Source organism: Apostichopus japonicus, chromosome 3 (assembly GCF_037975245.1).
Source record: "Apostichopus japonicus isolate 1M-3 chromosome 3, ASM3797524v1, whole genome shotgun sequence".
Taxonomy (NCBI): Eukaryota; Metazoa; Echinodermata; class Holothuroidea; order Aspidochirotida; family Stichopodidae; genus Apostichopus; species Apostichopus japonicus.
Window position 1 is genome coordinate 19,538,115 of NC_092563.1, and position 20,637 is coordinate 19,558,751.

Here is a 20,637-nt window from a genome sequence, read left to right on the forward strand (position 1 = left end):
GAATTGCAGTTCGTGTGGCAACGTAAGGTTTGATGAGCTTAATTTTTAGCTACGTGTTCCCTACTCTTGTCAAGATGGCGGCTCCCATCGGGAACACGCGTCCACTTGAAGAAATCTTGTGCAAGTTGCTCCTCCCGTCTAATGATGCAATTCAAGAGGTATGATAATTTCTCCGTAATTGTAAGAACAAGAGAATGAGCTTTGTTATGTTCGAACGTCACTTTTGACGTTATATTCGTACCCCATTTGTAATATAATGAAAACAAGCGGATTGACTATTTATTCATCATACAAATTTGAAATAGGCCTAGTTTCGCGAAAAGAGTGAAGTACGTTATACGTACAATATTAGGCAAATGTGACCATTCTTACTTATCAGAAGGCTTACAGCTAGCCTATAGTTTAAGTTTTCGTGCAATATTTATTCCCAGTGTGGAGAAGTAAAAAGAAACAGGCCAGGCTACAGCAGTTAGGCCTATGCGGGCTACCGCCTGGTACTGTACTGTATGTAGGCTAAACATATGTATGTATGTATGTATGTATGTATATTAGATCCTCCTGCAAGCAGGAACTCGCGAAGAAGCCCAATTGGCTTATCAAAGTCGCAAGCTGACCGAAGTCAGTCTCTCACATTCATATTTAACGTCCATGATTATGAATTGTTAAGTGTCAATAACTCTGTAACTGGACGACACACATTAATCTGGGAGTGACTTGAACCGGGGACCTTATGATTGAAAGGCACCGGTGTTAACCACTGAGCTAACACTCCACAGTATATGTTTAACGTTTTTGTCATGGCACAGTTTGAAACGGCTTCATTGTGATGTGTTGGGTGCTTACATTGCATTACCTGCAAAATAACAGTTAACATTATGTTCATTGAAAATTATCATGTATATGCTTGTCTATCTTTCTTTTCAAAGTGTAAGAATACAACGGAGGAAGGTACAGTATGAAAGACCTTCTGAATACACAAAGTACAGTAGTGACTGATGAAGGAACAAAATTAAATGATTAGATCTTCATTCAGCCTCTGAAGAAGACCCTACTAGGTTCAAATGTCAGGCAAAACTTAAATCTGTCAGATATTGCTAAAATTTAAGTTTAGGCTAATATGTAATTATCACCGCTGTGAAATTATCATCTTCTCATTTTAGGGGACAATTCAACTGCAACAACTGAGCAAAGATCCACAGTTTGTTGCTGAATTATTTAATATAACTCAGTCATCTACCAATCCTCAGGTGAGAATATTATTGATCAATGAATTATGTAAAGTTCTTATTCATAAGATTATAAAAATCAGTGAAAATAGCCAGGATTTAAAAAAGTGGGGGGGGGGGGTGGATGTAGGGAGGACAGCCATTTAGCTAGGGAAATGGGACAGTGACACACATTGGATTTCAAAGGTGGTGGTGGGAGGGGGTGGGGTGCCAAATTTTAAATGTTTGATATGTTTTGTACAACTGTTAGCTCTGGGGTGTGGTACTGGGACCAGTGAAGGTGACTCCTTTGTATTGGTTTTGGGGGCCGGATCCCCTCAGACAGTTTGGACATCAAACCATGGTACATTCTGGGAATAGTTAGAATATATTTTAGGTCTATAATTTCAATAGGTTTAGATAAACACATATATAATTGTTCTAGAGTAATAAAGTTTTTTTTTTAGTGATGTCAGGTAGGGGGTTGGTGGATATTACACCCTCACACCACCTGTGTCCACATTTGGATATATGTACTGTAGGCTTACTGTATGTATCTTAATTCCCGTCTCCAATGAGAGTTTGACCATAAACAGTTCAACGTTTCAAGTTACTGATCCTATGTATGTGTTATATAAAGCACCCTACATCCAAGGCGGATGCTAGGGACAGATCCATTGTCTTGTAAAGGAGTGGTTGAGGCCTTGGAGTCATTGACACCTACTCCCATGTTAGGGGTTCTGGGGATCTTCCCACAGAACTTTTTCAATTGGTAAATGATACATATTCATAATTATTATTGACAATAAATGAGGTCTCTAATTAGGTTTAAAATGCAACGTTGTGTCAATAAGTATACTTTTGATAGGCTGCAAAGTTACAACCCTTCCATACTCTTGAATCCATACCTGGGTGCATTTAATTTGTGACTATGATTCCCAGGTCGTACCTGACAAAACAAATTGTGCAATATATTACTGTGTTGTTGGCAACATACTAGATGATTAAACAGAATGGTTTATGAGTGGTCTGTGTAAAGAGTTCCACATTATTTGTTATTACTATATTTCATAAATATAATGGCATTTCCTGATATTATCCTTCAAGGCTCGCCAGCTTTCAGCTGTTCTGCTGAGGAGAAAGATCGCTAAAAAATGGAAAACTCTCACTGCAGGAGATCAGGAAAAGTGAGTTGTTCTCTTATTTATTTTGAGAAGGAACTGATGGAGCCGATTTTGCTATATATAAATATAACTACTGTATTCTATTGTACTGTAGCAACAAAAACAGCTGGTCTAAATTGTACAGTCGTTTCCTAGCCTTCTAGAAATCCAAAATGCCCTCATTTAATCCTTCAAATCTGAGCACTATTACAGAACAAATCCTTTTTTTTTAATTAATTTCTCTATTATGCAAGACTAGATGTGAATATATCTTCTATAATAATTTCAAGGCAAATGTTCGGAGCGATATACTGTACTTACAGTAATATTGCGAGAAAGAAGGAAGAACAGGACAAATTTTCTACAGTACAGTACTTATTAATTGCTGTAGTTTTACATTCCAGCCACTTTCAGTGAAGATGATGACCCTAGATGCGTTTGTACAGTATTATCATAGCCTTGCTGATAGGGTACATCGACTGCTAGTTAAAATAATTGGAATAATCACATTCCCAAACTATAATGCAATATTTTCTTTTTTCATTTGTTGAAGCTATTTATTATATATGAAGCCATGATTGATGAAAAAGATTCTAGTGTTTTTTATACGTTCTAGACGTCATAGCAAAGAAAAGACAGTTAAAACATTTAAACATCAATTATAGATCAGCAAATACTAAAGTATATTAGATTATATATATTGTAAAATTTTATATTCATTAATTCTATAATTTAGTATATATTATCATACTTTGCTGCCTCTACCCCCAGAATGAAACAAATGCTGTTGGAAATGGTCATGAAGGAACCAGAGTGAGTAACGGAGATTTAAATCCATCTAAATCTGCTTAATATTAATATTTTTAGAAGATTTTTGTAAACATCTCATGGTACCACTTGTAACATTGACATTCTTTTGATCATATTTCTTCAAAATTTTGAATTAAGATAAAACTTTGAGTTTGTATGATCCATCTATTATTATGTATTTAAAAAATGCGATTTAATATGACATAAAATCTAAAGGACCCAAATTGCTTTTGCTCTAAAATTTTTGAAAGGTTATAAAGTAGTGCAAAGGAAAACAGAGATTTTTAGAGTAATCAAGAAAGAATAAAAGGAACTTTGCATTTCATAATTAATAGTTCTCTAACTATCGGTTCATTTGTTTCCCATTTTGCAGGAGAGTGGTGCAGAATTCTCTTGGACAGATTATTGCAACCATAGCGAAACAAGAGCTACCAGCAGCCAAGTGGCCACAACTCTTGCAGTTTTTAAATAGTGCCCTCACTAGTTCAGTTTCCTTAGAGAGAGAGGTTGGTGCATGTTTCTTTGAATGCACAAAGAATATTTCAGAGATCTACAAAAGATAAATTCATGGACAAAAGCAACATACAGTATTCAAATGATGAGGGTCAATATAATTTAGGAAGGTCACACTGAAGCAGTCATTTCAGTCATATTTTAAGAACCTTTGATATGTTGGGATTTTTTTTTTGCTAAGTTCAACAACTCTAGGTAGTTATTAGAAGTAACACTTTGCTTGAAATCACAGTTTTCTTTCTCTCAGAATAAGTTAGTAGAGTACATGGATGCAAAAAAATCCTCTGAGATATTTCTCTCTCCAAATTGTGTTATAAGTTGATAATTAGTGTTAGTATAACAACTTTAGCTTAGAATTTCATATGGAAATTATCATTTCTCAGTTACATCTCCTACAGGTGTATGGGAGGTAGTCCTGGTCAAATGTTATGGATTGGGGGTTCTTTTGGCAAATTTCGGATCTGTGACACTAACGTTGAAGAGTAACAATAACCGAGAGGAAGGAAAAATGCGTAAATTGTACACTGTGATAGTATAGCAAGGTCCTGTGCAGACCTCAAAACAATTAATTGAGGTAGGTAATTTGCATAGTTGGGGAACAAAGCTTTCTGATTTGGGTAGGTTCATGAAGAAGGGAAGGGATTAGTGACTCATACATTGTACTCAGCCATGCAAACTCCTAATCCTCAAGAGATCTGGTTACATTCTGTGATATGACTCATTAGACCCTGTCTCTATTTTGATGCTCAATATATTCTTATTACTCCTTTTTCCTACTTCATTATAATTTATTTTATATATTTATCCTTCAGATCTCTAGTCATATACTGTCCTATGTTGCGGACACCAGTGGAGAGTCCTTAAAGCCCATGTTTCGTGATTTATTTCGAATGATCACAAACATGCTCAGAGATCCTGAGAGCAAGTTTGTTCCTCTCAATGCGATAAAGTAAGTACTGTTCTTTTCATATTTATATGGTTCTTATTATTCATTGGATTTCCAATGTCGTGGCTGGACGAAGGGTGGCTGGTCGGAGGGTGGCTGGCCGGAGGGTGGTTGGTTGGAGCGTGGCTGGTCGGAGCGTTGCTGCTTGGAGGGTGGCTGGTTGGAGCTTGGCTGGTTGGAGGGTGGCTGGTTTGAGCGTGGCTGGGTTGAGCGTGGCTGGTCGGAGTGTGGCTGGTCGGAGCGTTGCTGGTTGGAGGATGGCTGGTTTGAGCGTGGCTGGTTGGAGCATGGCTGGTCGGAGCGTGGCTGAAGAGAGCCCCCATTGAAAACTCTCAAAATTACTAATCCAAATTTACAAAATATATATATATGCCCTGCATGCAGATTTCATCTTATTTTATTCCAGTTTCTAAAAATAAAAGATTATGAAGGAAGGGATGAGAAAGTTTAAGTCTTAAAGTACTTTCTTTAAAAAAAAAAGTTTATTTTATTGTTTTTTTCTTGTATGTCAGTGATACTTTACATCATTGCTGTGGTATCATCTCAGATGTCTTTCGATAATTAGTGTGTTCGTTGATTGTTTTTTGCTTGATTCTTACCTTACTTACCAGAACTTTGACGTCACTGGTGGTTTGCGTCGGCTCAGACGAAGTGGTAAATATACTTTACAATTATATCCACTTTTTTTTGTAACTGGTTGGTTGGTTACTATGAGTGGTTACTTTGTTTCACAGTGAGAATGCTCAGCTCAGAAGAAGAAACATTGGATTTTACATCTATAGACTAACAGTAGCAACAAACACATTTGGTAAACAATTAAGAGGTGACATGCAGAAGTGAGACTTCATACCGTGGATAATTTGGGTACGTCAATCCTATGAATTATATTGAGACGACAATATCATGTTCTATTTTCATTAATACATAGTGTGAAAATGAACTCTTGTAATTTTATTGATATATCAAGAATCTGATTTGTGATACTCTCATCCAAAAATTCAAAAGAATAGTAAATTTTTTTTCCAGCATGTTTACAACCAAAATGAAAGCTCCAGCAAGCATTCCGCTCGGTGACATGTGTCAGGAATCATCAAATAAACTATACACACTTATGGAGTATTCTTCAACAACAGATACAACACTTTTGTGATTTTGTCAAATGTGGCTTGCAGTATTTACTATCCTTGTCTTGTAGAACTTATTTCGCCAGCTTATACCGCCCGTCATCGAAGTTGTGCCTCAACTCTTAGCTTGGAATGAGGACTATGGCTGTGATGCAATGGAACTATTTGACGAGCTCCTGGAGAGTGAAGTGTCTGTTCTTGCCCCGTACATCAAACCTCTCGTGCAGTGTTGTTGTGAGGTATGTGAGAGTGGTGGTTAGAATACGGTCTGCAGTTGGTTTCCCGAAATCTATCAAGTGTTGCACGACATATGAGAACATTTCACTATGATAAGTTAACTGTTTGGTTTTCACCTTTCTCCATAGCAGTATGTAATAGTCTCGTACAAAGCAAGTGAGCAAATTCCAAGCTTTCAAACCTCTTACTTAATCGTTTGAAATGTCATTGGACAAGTCAAGCTAAAGGACGACAACTAACTTGTTAAGGGATGTAAGTATCGAATAGGGTACAAAACATAATTGTTTGATTGATTTATTGGTTGATTGCTTGTTTGATTGATTGATTAAATCAATCAGATGCTGTAATGTTGCTACTGCTACCATTGTTTTAGACGTGAAATTTATCTCTGAAGGGTTTTATCTTGAACAAAATGTGGTGATGAACAGGGTCTGATATTTTAAGAAGCTTTACCTCATTCCCATTGTACACACTTTGTTATGATGTCTGAACAACGGGTATTTTTCTCTAATAACATGTATGTATAGTAGAAATATTTATTGATTAGTTACTTTTAATGTAAAAGATTTGAAATGTTTTCTTTTCATGCCCTAGAAAAGTATCTATTTTGTTTTGGCTGGTATAAGCATAATTATGCATCTCAGGCCACAGTAGAAGCCTTTAATATCAACCCTGAATGAATAATGGATTTCTTATTGAATTCTTTCACATTTAACATATTTATAATAACTACGTACTATAGTCTTTTTTTTTTTAAGGATCTCTGTTTTGACTTGAGGATCTTGTTGGGTTACAGTTTTCATTTAAATATTTCACAGATTGTTTTGTTATCCTTTAATGTATTCAACAGATTGCTAGTAATGCTTCCTTTGGAGACAATGCAAGAGTGAAGGCACTTTCCTGTATCTCTTGGTTAATCCGTCTGAAGAAAAAGGTAAAAATAGATAGACTCTAGCTTTATGGTTGAATCATGAATATTCATCTTTTTCCACCACCACCAACCACCACCACCATCACCACCATCCACCACCACCACCACCACCACCACCACCACCACCATCCACCACCACCAACCACCACCACCAACCACCATCACCACCACCACCACCAACCATCACCACCATCCACCACCACCACCACCACCACCACCACCAACCACCACCATCACCACCATCCACCACCACCACCCACCACCACCACCACCACCACCACCACCACCCAATCTGAACTCCTCTACATATCAATACTCCCTGCTGCACTGCAATTAAATCTACACCATTCCATACCATCCCACCCAATCTCACTGCATACCATCACTGGAAATTAAAACTTGTGTGTGTGTGTGTTGGGGGGGGGGGGGAGATTATGTTATGGTCCCTTTTTATATAGGAAACCTTACTGATGCTATCCTGGTGTGATCCTTGTATAAAACATTTAGCATAACTATGGCTGTGAAAAGGACTATGTTACTTTTATATTTTTGGAATCTTAGACATAATACAGACTTTTGCTAAATATCGACAAACATTTAATGCTCCCTTTGTCTCCAGTAAAGGTACAATTATGCAATTTCAATTTTCCTTTCTCCTGGCTATGTTTTGGTAGGCTGTTCTGAAAAACAAAATGGTGGTCCCTCTTCTTAAAGTGCTCTTCCCCATCATGTGTGACAATGCAGAAGATGACGATGATGATGAAGACGATGAAATTGAAACTCAGAAACCGTCTCTAGTCGCAGTTCAGGTAAGTGTACCCCCTCCCTCCGATCCCCCTGTCAACCTCACACTGCAAACACCCTCATTTATAAAACATTAAAGGAACTTGATCATTTCTTATGGGAAGAGATTCTTTAAGTCAACGCTGGTTACTTATGATATCCCAAAATCAATTTGTGACACACTTAATTTTCAACACAGAATATAATATCTCCCAATATTGCAATTATTTAATTTGAAAGATTTCAGTTGGTACTTACAGCTTGTAGTCGTCCCTCAAGAGAGGATGGGTCAGGTGGGGATATAGCCCCTGAGTCCATTAGGGGGTCCCGAGGTCTGAATAAGGAATGTTTGATGGCTTCCACCGCCAACTGTTCGTTTGGCACCAATTTGCATTAAGGTGTCCTGCACACATTTTTCTCTAAGTTACAGGTACACACTGTGCTAACATTACATGTGGTATTCATGAATTGTAGAAGTTATTATGGTAAACGGTTTCTTACTCCTTTCTCCATGGGTGACTGATGCAATCTTCACCGACATTTCATTTGGTTTGAACAGGTTATAGATGTTATGGCCTTGAATTTTCCTCCTGAAAAACTTCTTCCACACATCATGAAATTCATTCAGCCAGCACTTCAAAGTCAGAATCCATCAGAGAGAAAGGCTGGACTTCTAAGTCTAGCAGTCTTAGCAGAAGGTTGTGCAGAGTACATCAAGCAAAAGTGAGTTAAATTTGAAGTGGTGATTTTTAGTTTACACTGTGGAATAAATTGGCCCTTCACTTAGCAAAATCTTGTTCACAACTTCAGAATGAATGTTTGCTTGAGGTTGTTTCATTCCTATTTATGTCTAGGAGAGAGGTAGGGTATAGGCTCAATGAGGTTGCTCTCAGTTAAAATGAGTTCCTGTGCAAATGCAGGTCCATGACATATCAGAAAGGATAGGACAACTCGTCCTGGAATAGTTGATTGATTGGTTGGCTGGCTGGTTGGTTGGTTGAATGATTGGTTGGTTAATTGATTGGTTGGTTGGTTGGTTGAATGATTGGCTGGTTGAATGATTGGCTGGTTGAATGATTGGTTGGTTGAATGATTGGTTGGTTGAATGATTGGCTGGTTAATTGATTGGTCGGTTGAATGATTGGCTGGTTGAATGATTGGTTGGTTTGTTGATTGGTTCATTGATCTTGCCACGTTTGTGTTTATGCTCTCTTTCAGACATCTCAAGACCTTTCTTCTTTGTATTTGTGAGAACATCAGTCATGACTCTACTCCAGTCAGACACGCTGCTCTGTTTGCTCTCGGCCAGTTTTCGTACCACATGCAGCCAGATATTAGCAAGTTCCACTCTGAGTTAGTTCCTCTCCTGTTAAATTACCTCAGCCAAGCTGTTCAGGATCCTGTGGAATCCAACAGGAAAGGCCTATCAAGAATCTACTATGCCTTGGAGATGTTCTGTGAAAACCTTGGTAACAACATTCAAACATCTTCATGTATTAACTTACTACATGCAAATCAGGAATATGTTTTTGTGGAACATTTTCTAAAGATGTGATTGGTTATTAGAAGATAGGTACCCTCAAATGCATTCTCTGTTTAGTAGTAGGTACTGAAAAGACAGTCAGCACCAAGATTTATGGGTGATTTGGGGGTGGGGGGGGGTGGGGGGTGGGGGCACCTGTCTTCTTAGTTGAAGAAACCTCACAAGCACCTCTTATTATTAAATTACTAGTGTGCCTTTTTGGTACAAAAAATTACCTTTTCTTAATGTTGGTACATTGCAATGTGCCTTTGTTACTTTGTTAATATTCTGAAGATGTCCTTTGTTGCAAAAAATCAAGCATTGTCATAAAAGGAAATAAGGGCTCTGTTGCTCCAAACTTTAAAGAAACAACATATTCAATATGCTACCATTTGTTGGATACAAATATACAAATACTAGATTTGTTGGTATTGATAGGATAGTGGATCCATTTTCTCAGAAAAGGGAAAAGATGTTTTTTAGTAATTTGATTTCCCCTTATATTTGATCGCAACAATATTCCATGAAGGTCTTTTTTATCTCTAGTCATTTTGGTAATTTTCCTTTGGTTTTCTCCTATTTTTGTCGTTGTTGTCTGCAGGTAAAGATTTAGTACCTTATTTACCGACTGTTATGAAGCAGCTATTGGAGACATTACAAACTGGAACAAAAGTGCACCACAAGGGGCTGGCAGTCAGTGCAATAGGTAAAGAAATATTAATTCATCGTGGGATATTACTTATATCACATATTCATAGCCAGCCAGGGGAGGGCACGGAATTAATCCAATCATGGCATCAGTGATATATTTGCGACAATCTTTGTACCCATTCCGTTATTTGATTTTTCTTTGTTTAAAGTCTGTGTTTGTCAAAAAATATTTCCAACTGTTTGAGTGATACTAGTAAAATTGGAAAAGAAGGAATATCTTCTTTCCTTACTAATTTAACAACGATGTTGTCTTCTATGGTGGTACTGCCTTCTGTGTTATACATATGTAGCTGCACTGATAGACACTGAAGATGCCATGTTTGAAAAAGTCCAATTTTTAACCACTTTCTCGAATCCAACTTTCATGAACAATGCCCTCAACGAAAACTGCTAAAATTTAAGAGGTGTAAGAAAAAAACATTAATTTTGTTTTGAGAGGCACTTGCTCAAATTATTTACCCATTTACCAGAATTATGCAGTTAAATTGAATGCCAGGATTAAGTTAGGGAATTGTTTCTTTGGCTCCGACTATTTGGAATTTAGATTTATATTACATCTATCTCACTCTGGCAGAATCTGATTGAGTATCTTTGAAACTAGATAGTTGAAGGATGAAACAATGCACAGAGGAAAATCAAACCATTCCTTTTGACAGTTAAAGGAGCATTTTTTCCCTTAGCATCCTACTACATACAGTAAGAGGTTCTTTGTTTGAGAGACCTCTGGCAAAAATAAGAAGATTGTGCACATAGTGCATTTCATCAAATCAGCTGAAAGAAGTGCAAGAGTTAATGTGATGGAAACTTTGAAACATTCGAATCAAGATTTTGCGTTTCTGTTTTTCACAATTTAACTTGTAGTCTGTTTGACATTGTCTTCCATCAGGAGCTGTAGCTGTTGCCGTGGAAACAGAAATGTTACCTTACTTTGAGGCCACTATGTCACAATTGCAAGTTTATTTGACTGCTTCTCCTGCATCTGACCACATCACACTTCAGAGCCAAGCCATCGGTAAATCTTTCATCTAACTAATTTAAAGATACAGATAATAGATACAGACTGAACATAGGGTCTTCTCAGTAACTAGACATTAACACGTGCTCTTCTAGGAACTTGTATCTGATTAATTCTAATGTAACAGAAGGATCAGAATTTACAGATATATCCTTCTTAATTAATCTCTCAGAAGGGTGTGGCCAACAGGGTATTGTAAGCTATCAAGGTGTGGCAAGCTATCAGGGTGTGGCAAGCAGTCAGTGTCTAGCTATCAGATACATGCAGCAAGGTATCAGAGTAGAGCATTCTGTCAGGGTGTAGCTATCAAGGTGTGGCAAGATATCAAGGTGTGGGAAGCTATCAGGATGTGGGAAGCTATCATGGTGTGCAAAGCTGTTAGTGTGTAGCTATCATATAAATGCAGCAAGGTATCAGGTTGTAGTAAGCTGTCAGGATGTGGCAAGCTATCATGGTGTGCAAAGCTATTAGTGTGTAGCTATCAGATAAATGCAGCAAGCTATAAAGGTGTAGTAAGCTGCCAGGATGTGGCAAGCTATCAGGGTGTGGCAAGCTATTAGTGTGTAGCTATCAGATAAATGCAGCAAGCTATCGAGGTGTAGTAAGATTGTCAGGATGTGGCAAGCTATCAGGGTGTGGCAAGCTATTAGTGTGTAGCTATCAGATAAATGTAGCAAGCTATCGGGTTGTAGTAAGCTGCCAGGGTGTAGCATGCTATCATAGTGTGCAAAGCTATTAGTGTGTAGCTATCAGATAAATGCAGCAAGCTATCAGGTTGTAGTAAGCTGCAAGGGTGTAGCATGCTATCATGGTGTGCAAAGCTATTAGTGTGTAGCTATCAGATAAATGCAGCAAGCTATCAGGTTGTAGTAAGCTGCAAGGGTGTAGCATGCTATCATGGTGTGCAAAGCTATTAGTGTGTAGCTATCAGATAAATGCAGCAAGCTATAAAGGTGTAGTAAGCTGCCAGGATGTGGCAAGCTATCAGGGTGTGGCAAGCTATTAGTGTGTAGCTATCATTTAAATGCAGCAAGGTATCAGGGTGTAGCAAGCTGCCAGGGTTTAGCATGCTATCAGGGTGTGGCAAGCTATTAGTGTGTAGCTATCAGATAAATGCAGCAAGCTATCAGTGTGTAGCAAGCTGCCAGGATGTGGCAAGCTATCAGAGTGTGGCAAGCTATTAGTGTGTAGCTATCAGATAAATGCAGCAAGCTATCAGGGTGTGGCAAGCTGCCAGGATTTGGCAAGTTATCAGGGTGTGGCAAGCTATCGGGGTGTAGCAAGCTATTAATGTGTAGCTATCAAATAAATGCAGCAAGGTATCAGGGTGTAGCAAGCTGCCAGGGTTTAGCATGCTATCAGGGTGTGGCAAGCTATTAGTGTGTAGCTATCAGATAAATGCAGCAAGCTATCAGGGTGTGGCAAGCTGCCAGGATTTGGCAAGTTATCAGGGTGTGGCAAGCTATCGGGGTGTTGCTATGAGGGTCTTACAAGCTATCACATAGCTTGATAAATGTTACTGATAGTGCTGTGAATAGCCTTTTGTGTGTTTTGGTAAGTTTGCTTTTTTGTGCATTTGGTATAAAGTTTGCTGCTAGCTAGCATTGAAGAGTAACTTAAACATGACCCATTACAATCACAGATACCCTGGGAGTATTAGCAAGGTCAGTCGGACAGCAGCACTTCTACCCACTGGCAGCAGATTGCATACAGTACGGAATGAAACTCCTGAACGACGCAGAGGACCCCGATCTAAGGAGATGCATGTGAGTGGAACCAGTTTGCAAGTTATTAAGTTTGTTATGAATAATGAGAGACAAGCTTTAGATAATTGGTGAATAGACGGAGTAATGGGGTTCGGTTTGGTAATTTACAAAAGAGAAAAATCTAAGATTAAACTTAAAAGATAAACCTGGTGGTTTAATGTATTTGTAAAGGTAGTGCTACCTGAAACCTTGATCACAAATATATGTATTTTGAATGATTTGAAAATATTTTTAAAAAACCAAGAAGTTTCTTATTAATCATATGTTACAGTCATTTGTTAGATTCAAGAAGTACTGTAAACATTTATAAGACATTTTCAATTTGAATCCTAGGGTTTGCAACTGTTTACATCCTTGCACTCCTAAGGACAATGAAATAATGTTCTTGGACCCCACCCCAGACATAGGGTTAATAAACTCTGACCTCAGCCCCCACGATGGTTGGGGGTAGGGTGGGATTTCTGTTTGATTTGCCCCAAACGGTACTCTCAGACTTGGTCTGAATGTTTTGAAAGTGTATATAAGTCTTTAAAATGTTGACAGACCCGTTCAGCTTTTAAAGAACCCAATTTTATTTGGATCCCTTTGCCCTCAGGTAACCTAAAAAACCAGAACTTCTGGGGGTGTGGGGTGGTGGGTGGAGGAGGTACCCCAGGGTTGAGGGATATGGATTTAATGCAGAGGGTTGAATTTACGCAGTGTTTTACATATCACCGGTATGAATATACATTTAATTTTTAAGAGTTTTATCTACGTAAGACATTTATAAGGAATTTTATAATTTTTCTTTGCACCAAAACCATCTTTCATTTTTGCAATGATCTTTTCTTTTCTTTTAGCTATGGTTTGTTTGCATCCTTATCAACCATCTTAAAAGGAGAACTCACTCCTCATCTGGAAACCCCTCTCAAATATATATTCAGCTCGCTCCAGTCTGTAGAGGGTGTCGTGGTAAGCCACTTAGCACAAACATCCATAACCACCTAGCATTATAAACCCTTTCAGTTGAAGACTGCTAAGATTAATTTGTAATATTTTCAACCTTTGTTGATTTATCATCCCCAATTCCAGTTTTAATTGTTTCATTTAACTGATCGACATTTGATTTCCGAACGTGAACAAAAAAGGTGAAAGTTTTCCACTCTCTTAGTTCATATCTTAGAAGAACTATAATTGATACTACTTTTACCCCAAACAGTCAACCCTGGTTTGGTCAGGAATGAGTCTTGTAGTTGTTGTTCCACATAGTGAGTACGTTGACAGTGAGAAACTTGATAGAACGCAAAGGTGTCGTTTGGCAAAACCTTAGCCAGTTAAAGACAAGGTACAGAGAAACTGCACTTAAAGCATGAAACATTTTGACTCAAGCACGGCCAATCTTTGATAGTCTCTTTTCCTACTCTCTCTAATCTATTTTTGTATAATCTGTGGCATTTAATTTGTTACATTATCTTAATGACATCATGTTTTAAATGACAGTCATCTACAAAGAATTCACAGATATTTGACATTTTAATTTGTTTTGTTTCATTCGTATGAACCGTAAGATATTTGCTGTTCCTTGCGAATTTTTCTTTTTGGAGAGGTGTTATATTTGTTTTGTCTTTTCATATAGGCTCACTACAACGAGGACAAGAGTCAGATGTCTTATCTACTGGAGGACATTGAAGATGAAGAGGAGGATTTGGGGGCAGCAGATAACAGCAGGGAAACCGATGATGATGACGATGATGATGTAGAAGGGTAAGTCGTGTTGTGCTCTCAGTATTTAGTGTTTTATTTCTGTGTGAAGTACTCTGAATTAAAATTGTTATGATAGGTTAACTAAAGTAAGTGTTTTACAGTGATGTTGATTAACGTCCATCAACATCCATAGTATTCTATATTAAAAACCCATGCCATTGTAATTCATTAGCTGGACATGCCAAGTTCATATCAAATAATGAAGTGAATTTCAAAACTTTTCTTCTCTGTCATAAATATGCATGTGATAGTGCCTTGTAGAGATAATATCAAAACTGTCCACAAAGTCAACTTTGCTAAGTATACCTGCTATTTAAGATTCATTCATTTCAACTAAGTATCTGCTCGCAACAAAAAATAAAAATGTGTACATGAAGAAGTGAAAAAAGACAAAAGAGAAGAAATGTCAAAAACCTAACAAAACAAAATATTTATACATTGCAAGATAAAAGGAGATTAATGTTGGTTTGTAGCAGCATATGGTAGTCTCATACTTTGATTACAAGGGATTATTGCCCGGTCCAGATCCACATGTAGGCGGTGATTATTTTTGCTTTACCTCCTTTTACACAAAAGTATAAAGACATAGTAAATTCATTCCTTTATAAATACAGAAATCTATAATTTGTTGTATGCCACAGCTACTCAATTGAGAATGCATATCTGGATGAGAAGGAAGACGCCTGCAGTGCCCTGGGTGAGATTGCTCTAAACACAGGGTAACCATCTAATTTATCTCCCTTTACATATCCCTACTGCACCTTTACACAGTCTGTGGAATCTGCATTGCATTCCTTACTTCAATACCTATGTATAGTATATACTGTATTAATAGGTCAAAGTGTCTTCAATCAAAGAATCATTTAAAAATGGATTTTTGCCTTTAGGAAATCATACTGATATGATCTGTTATTGTTGTAAATACTTTCAGGTATCTCATGTGTTGCAGGTGTTAATAGGTCAAAGTGACTTCAATCAAAAGATCATTTAAAACAGATTTTTGCCTTTAGGAAATCATACTGATATGATCTATTATTGTTGTAATTACTTTTAAGAATCTCATGTGTTGCAGCTGATTTCAAATCTGCGACTATTTATGTATAGCATATGCTCCTTGTTTCAGGATTGGGTTTGCAAAGTACTATGAAATAAGTACCACTGAGGTGTTAAAACTGCTGCACTTCTCAGCGCCAAACATCAGGAAAGCTGCTGCCATAACGACGGGACAGTTGCAATGCATGATGGGAAAAGTGGTGATTTCTGGAGAGGCTTCTGTAAATAGTGAAGGTATACATTTGTGTTCAATCTTTTGTATGTGTTTATATTTAACGTTTTGTGTCAGTTTGTGTAAACTGTTGAATAATTTCTTTTTAATAATTCTTACTGAATTACTTGCTCTTGAGGTGCCAGGCATATCTCTCAATTATATCCCAATTCCACTTTGATTTCTACTGCTTTTATATCTTTTGTGCTAAAAGTATTTACACATAACTTCAAGGAAACCATTATATCATTCCCCTGGACATTAAAATGTTAAGATTACTTAAATATTGGTTATATTGCTCCAATTTATATTCCTTCCACAGAATTTTTGAGGAATGCAAGTGAGGTACTACTGAGGTTGGTAGAAATTATCAATGATGACGATGACAAGACTGTTGTCATGGCAACTCTGGAATCATTTACAGATATTTTCAAGTCTACAGGTAGACTGTTTGGTGCCCAGGTTGCCTTGCTGTCTGCATTAATGGAAGCAGTGAAGAATGTGTTTCAAGAAAAGGTAAAGGCATATGTGTGTATAGTAACATGTGGTAGTCTCAGTGCACTGTAAGTATCATGTAGCCTAACATGATGTAGGTAATTCAAAGGGTTTCATCTCTATGTTCCGACGTCTCTGTGTTCCCAAAATAAAATAAAACTGTTAGCCAACTGCTTATCCACTAAAGAGCCTGTGTAGGAGAATGTGTAAAAGTAAGTTGGCCTGACGTTACGATCCTAGCAGGATCTTCTGCAAAGGCTAAATGACAAGTAACAGTAACAGAAGGGACAAAAACACGCACAGAAACAGACAGGTTAATGAGCATGGTGAGCACAAAGAGAACACAAAAATCTCTTTGTGTTCACCATGCTCATTAACCTGTCTGTTCCAGTTTTGAAAAGTTGGTAGTATTTGGTAACCAAACTCAAACCCCATGGGAGTTTTCGACAAAAGTGTCCACCCCAGGGAATAAATATGATTTTATCTTCAAAACTGTCAGACAAACTGCCAAGGAGAGGAAGACGATTACGAGGGCGGGGAAAACGACGATGAACAGGCAGAGCAGGACGCCATGTTGGTGGAATATGCCGGTGACCTCATACCCTCAGTAGCTACTACCATGGGTGGGGACAAGTTTGCACCTTATCTTGCAGGGATGCTACAGCTATTGTTTGCAAAGACAGTAAGTCTTTTAAATCAGGCTTTTGCTTCTCTTGGGAAGATTTCCTTATATTATGATGTAATATTGTTTGCTTCACAGTAGTCTCGTGTTTTGAAGCTGGATGTTTATCATTGCAGATATAGTGGGATTCTTTTTTGCATAATTTAGGTTGATTGTAATTAGGTATTATTTACTATTGAAGCATTTACTTGAGATGCCTAGCCACTAGCCAGTATCTTTACCTCAATTGTATACATTTAGTTGTATAATACTAATAACACACAGCACTCAAATTTTTCTTTGTTAAGAATTGAGAAAAGCAGTAACAACACCTGTTATACAAACACTGCCCCGCTTCAACCCAATAACAGGGGTCTTGTTTTCATTTAGTCAACAGTTTTGTTTACACACTCTGTAAATCTAAACTCGAAGTCTTAGGGGTGAACAAAGGCCTTGAAGCTAACTAATACAATGCACACTATTCGCACAAACATATTGTTTTCATCAGGTCTGCTATTTTATACTCAGATCGGTAAGATCTGATAAGATAATCTACTCATCTACCCAATCCGTTCTCTCTTCAGAAAAAGTCCTCGTCTGCAGCCGACAAATCATTTGCCACGGGTATGTTGTCTGAGACCATGGTCGCTATGGAAACCAACCTCCGTCCTTTTGTTCAGCACCTTTTCCCAGTCTTCATAAGGCTGGCTGGAGATGAAGATGATGAAGTCTGTAACAATGCAGTCTTTGGTCTGGGTGTCCTGGCACAGTACGGAGGAGAACAAGTACACCAGTATCCTTATAATAGACAATAATCAGAGGTGACGAAGGGTTTGTAAACTTTGTAACTGACCCATTGGATGTTTATAGCATCAATAATATTAGGATTTGTTTGGATTGGATAGAGCTGTTTTAGACCACTCCCTCTTATAGCAGTAAACAAAGTAACCTCATTCATTTCATAGGATGTATTCATGAGAAAGTTATAACATCAATTTATAAGCAGGCCCTGGCTATGCTCCTTACTAGGCCGTGGCTGCAGTCTGAGTTAGCCCAGGTTTTATATTATGATCTAGCCCAGGGCTGAGTTAGACAGTAGCTACGATCTGACTTAGTCCAGGGTCTGATCAATTAAGGTTTGATGTGACCAATATTTTGCTCAGTAAATTTTTTCATACCAATTTTTGTATTATTAATTTTGTGTTGTGGTCCTATATCATTCATTTTTACATCAGACCTTACATGAATTTATGTTATCCATTTCTATTTCGAAATCTCTTACCACCTTTCTTACTCAAAACAAAAGCAATTACATCTTCTTTAACAACTCAGACATTTCCCTCCTCTTCTTCAAGTCTTGTCGGCCATTTTGAGCCAAAACAGAGGCCAGCAGGTGGTAGATAATGTGTGTGCTGCAGTGTGCAGGATGATAGCCAGCAACAGCAGCCTCGTCCCTGTAGACCAGGTAGCCATCTTGTTTACTGTTCATTTAATGATTTTCGCACTAAAGTCTGCTTTAAGAGACCTGTGGGTGTGAAATGTTTTCTTTCTTAAGTAGCGTAATTCTGCTCAAAGAAATTTAGATTAATCGCTTGATTAGGAAAAGAAATTTATAATTAACAGCGGTGTTTAGTTTAATATGCAAAGAAATTCAAGTTCACTGCAAGATTTAATTTCAATATATTATGCATAGAAATTCAAATTAACAATACCATTAGGCTCAATCGCAGGGGTTAACCCGAAGAAAATGTGTTTCCGTGAACACAAAGAGATGTATTTCCTTTATTCATATCCTGTACAAGTGGTTGAACATTTCCTGTGGATATTTGTGAGGATGTGGTGATATGGATAGTTGGGTGATTAGCTACTTGTGTGTAGTTTAATATGCATTAGCAATTCCAAGTAACCACAAGGGATAGTTTAAAAGGCATATAATTATAAATCAAATTCATGGTAAGGAATTGTTTATTACATTTACATGCATATTCAAGTGCAAGGCTTTATAGTCCGATGTGTAAGATGAGCATCAGCTCGTTAAATTTGCATTGACCTTGCCAATAATACACCATAGTGTAATGGTTTACCCATTTCATTATTCTTCACGACAGCCAAAAAGAAGTTTATAGGTTTTACCAACTGAAGCCATTAATGATAAAGTTTCGTTGGTAGCAAATAACTTCCAAACTTTTGTAACTTCTCAAATAAATGTATTCAGTTTGTCTGCTTTATCAACAGTGTAAATGTTTCATTGTCCCAAGACATGCTGGAAGTTGCTTAATTTAGAATCTTAAACTTCTTATCCTTTGCAGATTATGGCCTTTGTTGGCTTGTGGTTTATCTCCTTAAATCTTTTGTACCTATTTATTGTGTTTCCAGGTTAACTTTCAGAGAAAAATGTCTCCTAATCTGATTTTCCATATTTTTCTTTTGCAATGAGGGTGAGGGGGGGGGGGGGGGGTGAGGGGTTAACAGTTGTACAAATAAATATTAATTTTGATGTATTTCAACCCATTTCTAATTCAATTTTGGTGCATTAAACTGTCAGGTCTTACCCACTCTTCTGGACAAACTGCCCCTGAAGAAGGACGTGGAAGAAAACGATACCGTCTATCCTTGCCTGGCCCATCTCATCCAAGAAGGACAAAGTGAAGCAATAGTGAACCTTCCGAGGATTCTGTCCCTCTTTGTTGAAGTCATGCAACATCAGACTATTAGCGACGGTTAGTAAATAGTCAAATATCTGCATATTGTTGAAGAGGGATTCAAAAACCGTTTAAACAAAAACTTTCTTTTAGATCCTACTAAAGTAATCTAAGGTGACCGTGCTATATATATATGTTTTTTTCTTGAGGGGGGCTTACCCAACATTGAAAGCATCATGTGTTATGTAACAAATGTTACATAAGGCCTTTTATAAAATTTCAGAATAATCCCAGGTTTATCAGATCAATGAAGTTGGCTATTGTAAAAGTTGTTAATATCAACCATTTATGATGCCTTGCTAGAATGTGTGAAGTATTTATAGAAACTATAGTGTTTGGGGAGGGGGAGAAGTGGATGACTAGGCAAGGGAGGGTAGAAGAGAATGAAATTGGTGGAAGAGAGGAAGCATAACAAAGGCAGAGGGATGGGGCGTTGGTAGGAGATGGAAGGAGAAAAGTTTATGGTTCCTCGTCTGAAATGGTTTGCATCCAGCCTGATACTGGAGCAATGTGAGTCCTTTACTCAGCTGCCTTACACCCCTTTGACCTTTGTCCATGGATATACTGTAGTTGTGACAGTGACCTCTGTATGACCTCTATGATTGTGTGCCAAGAACTTTAGCTAGAGGACATGTGTAAAGTGATTAACTACACTTTCAGTTCCAACTTTCAGGTTTTGATGCATTAGCAGTTTAAAGATTTGGAAATGAAGAAAGGAAAATTAAATCACAAAGATTGACATGGAACTACCTGAAAGTACAAAGATATATTCCCAATCCCCTCCCTCCCTCCCAACGACAGAAATAAATATATATTTACAGGTTCAATCACAGCTGTGTTGAGTCAATTTCCTTTTGTTATACTCCTTTGGTTGCCAAGTTCTTCCATGCTAATATTGTCTTAACTGTTACTTTCTTGTTTATGTTAAGTCTCAAATGCATAAATACCTTTAAGTATCAACTTTCATCAAACTTGTCACAGTTTCTTTTACTATTTGGGAGAAAGAAAGATAAATAAATACAACAAAAAGGTCTTTTCCTCTCTTC

General features: G+C 37.6%; 1 protein-coding gene across 1 annotated transcript in view; it reads left to right on the top strand.

Moving 5' to 3' along the window:
* The window catches only part of LOC139965357 (importin-4-like), a 23,207-nt gene continuing 2,570 nt past the window's right edge, over window positions 1-20,637 (top strand). Inside the window, exons 1-24 of the mRNA XM_071967650.1 lie at window positions 1-158; window positions 1,161-1,247; window positions 2,313-2,392; window positions 3,140-3,181; window positions 3,552-3,684; window positions 4,504-4,640; window positions 5,249-5,291; window positions 5,833-6,000; window positions 6,849-6,932; window positions 7,604-7,738; window positions 8,272-8,435; window positions 8,931-9,181; window positions 9,836-9,940; window positions 10,832-10,957; window positions 12,603-12,726; window positions 13,566-13,677; window positions 14,342-14,469; window positions 15,111-15,188; window positions 15,593-15,756; window positions 16,056-16,249; window positions 16,728-16,910; window positions 17,474-17,682; window positions 18,222-18,354; window positions 19,435-19,609. Coding sequence (XP_071823751.1) covers window positions 33-158; window positions 1,161-1,247; window positions 2,313-2,392; window positions 3,140-3,181; window positions 3,552-3,684; window positions 4,504-4,640; window positions 5,249-5,291; window positions 5,833-6,000; window positions 6,849-6,932; window positions 7,604-7,738; window positions 8,272-8,435; window positions 8,931-9,181; window positions 9,836-9,940; window positions 10,832-10,957; window positions 12,603-12,726; window positions 13,566-13,677; window positions 14,342-14,469; window positions 15,111-15,188; window positions 15,593-15,756; window positions 16,056-16,249; window positions 16,728-16,910; window positions 17,474-17,682; window positions 18,222-18,354; window positions 19,435-19,609 — 3,181 coding nt within the window. The 5' untranslated portion in view covers window positions 1-32. The remainder of the gene's footprint in view (window positions 159-1,160; window positions 1,248-2,312; window positions 2,393-3,139; window positions 3,182-3,551; window positions 3,685-4,503; window positions 4,641-5,248; window positions 5,292-5,832; window positions 6,001-6,848; window positions 6,933-7,603; window positions 7,739-8,271; window positions 8,436-8,930; window positions 9,182-9,835; window positions 9,941-10,831; window positions 10,958-12,602; window positions 12,727-13,565; window positions 13,678-14,341; window positions 14,470-15,110; window positions 15,189-15,592; window positions 15,757-16,055; window positions 16,250-16,727; window positions 16,911-17,473; window positions 17,683-18,221; window positions 18,355-19,434; window positions 19,610-20,637) is intronic.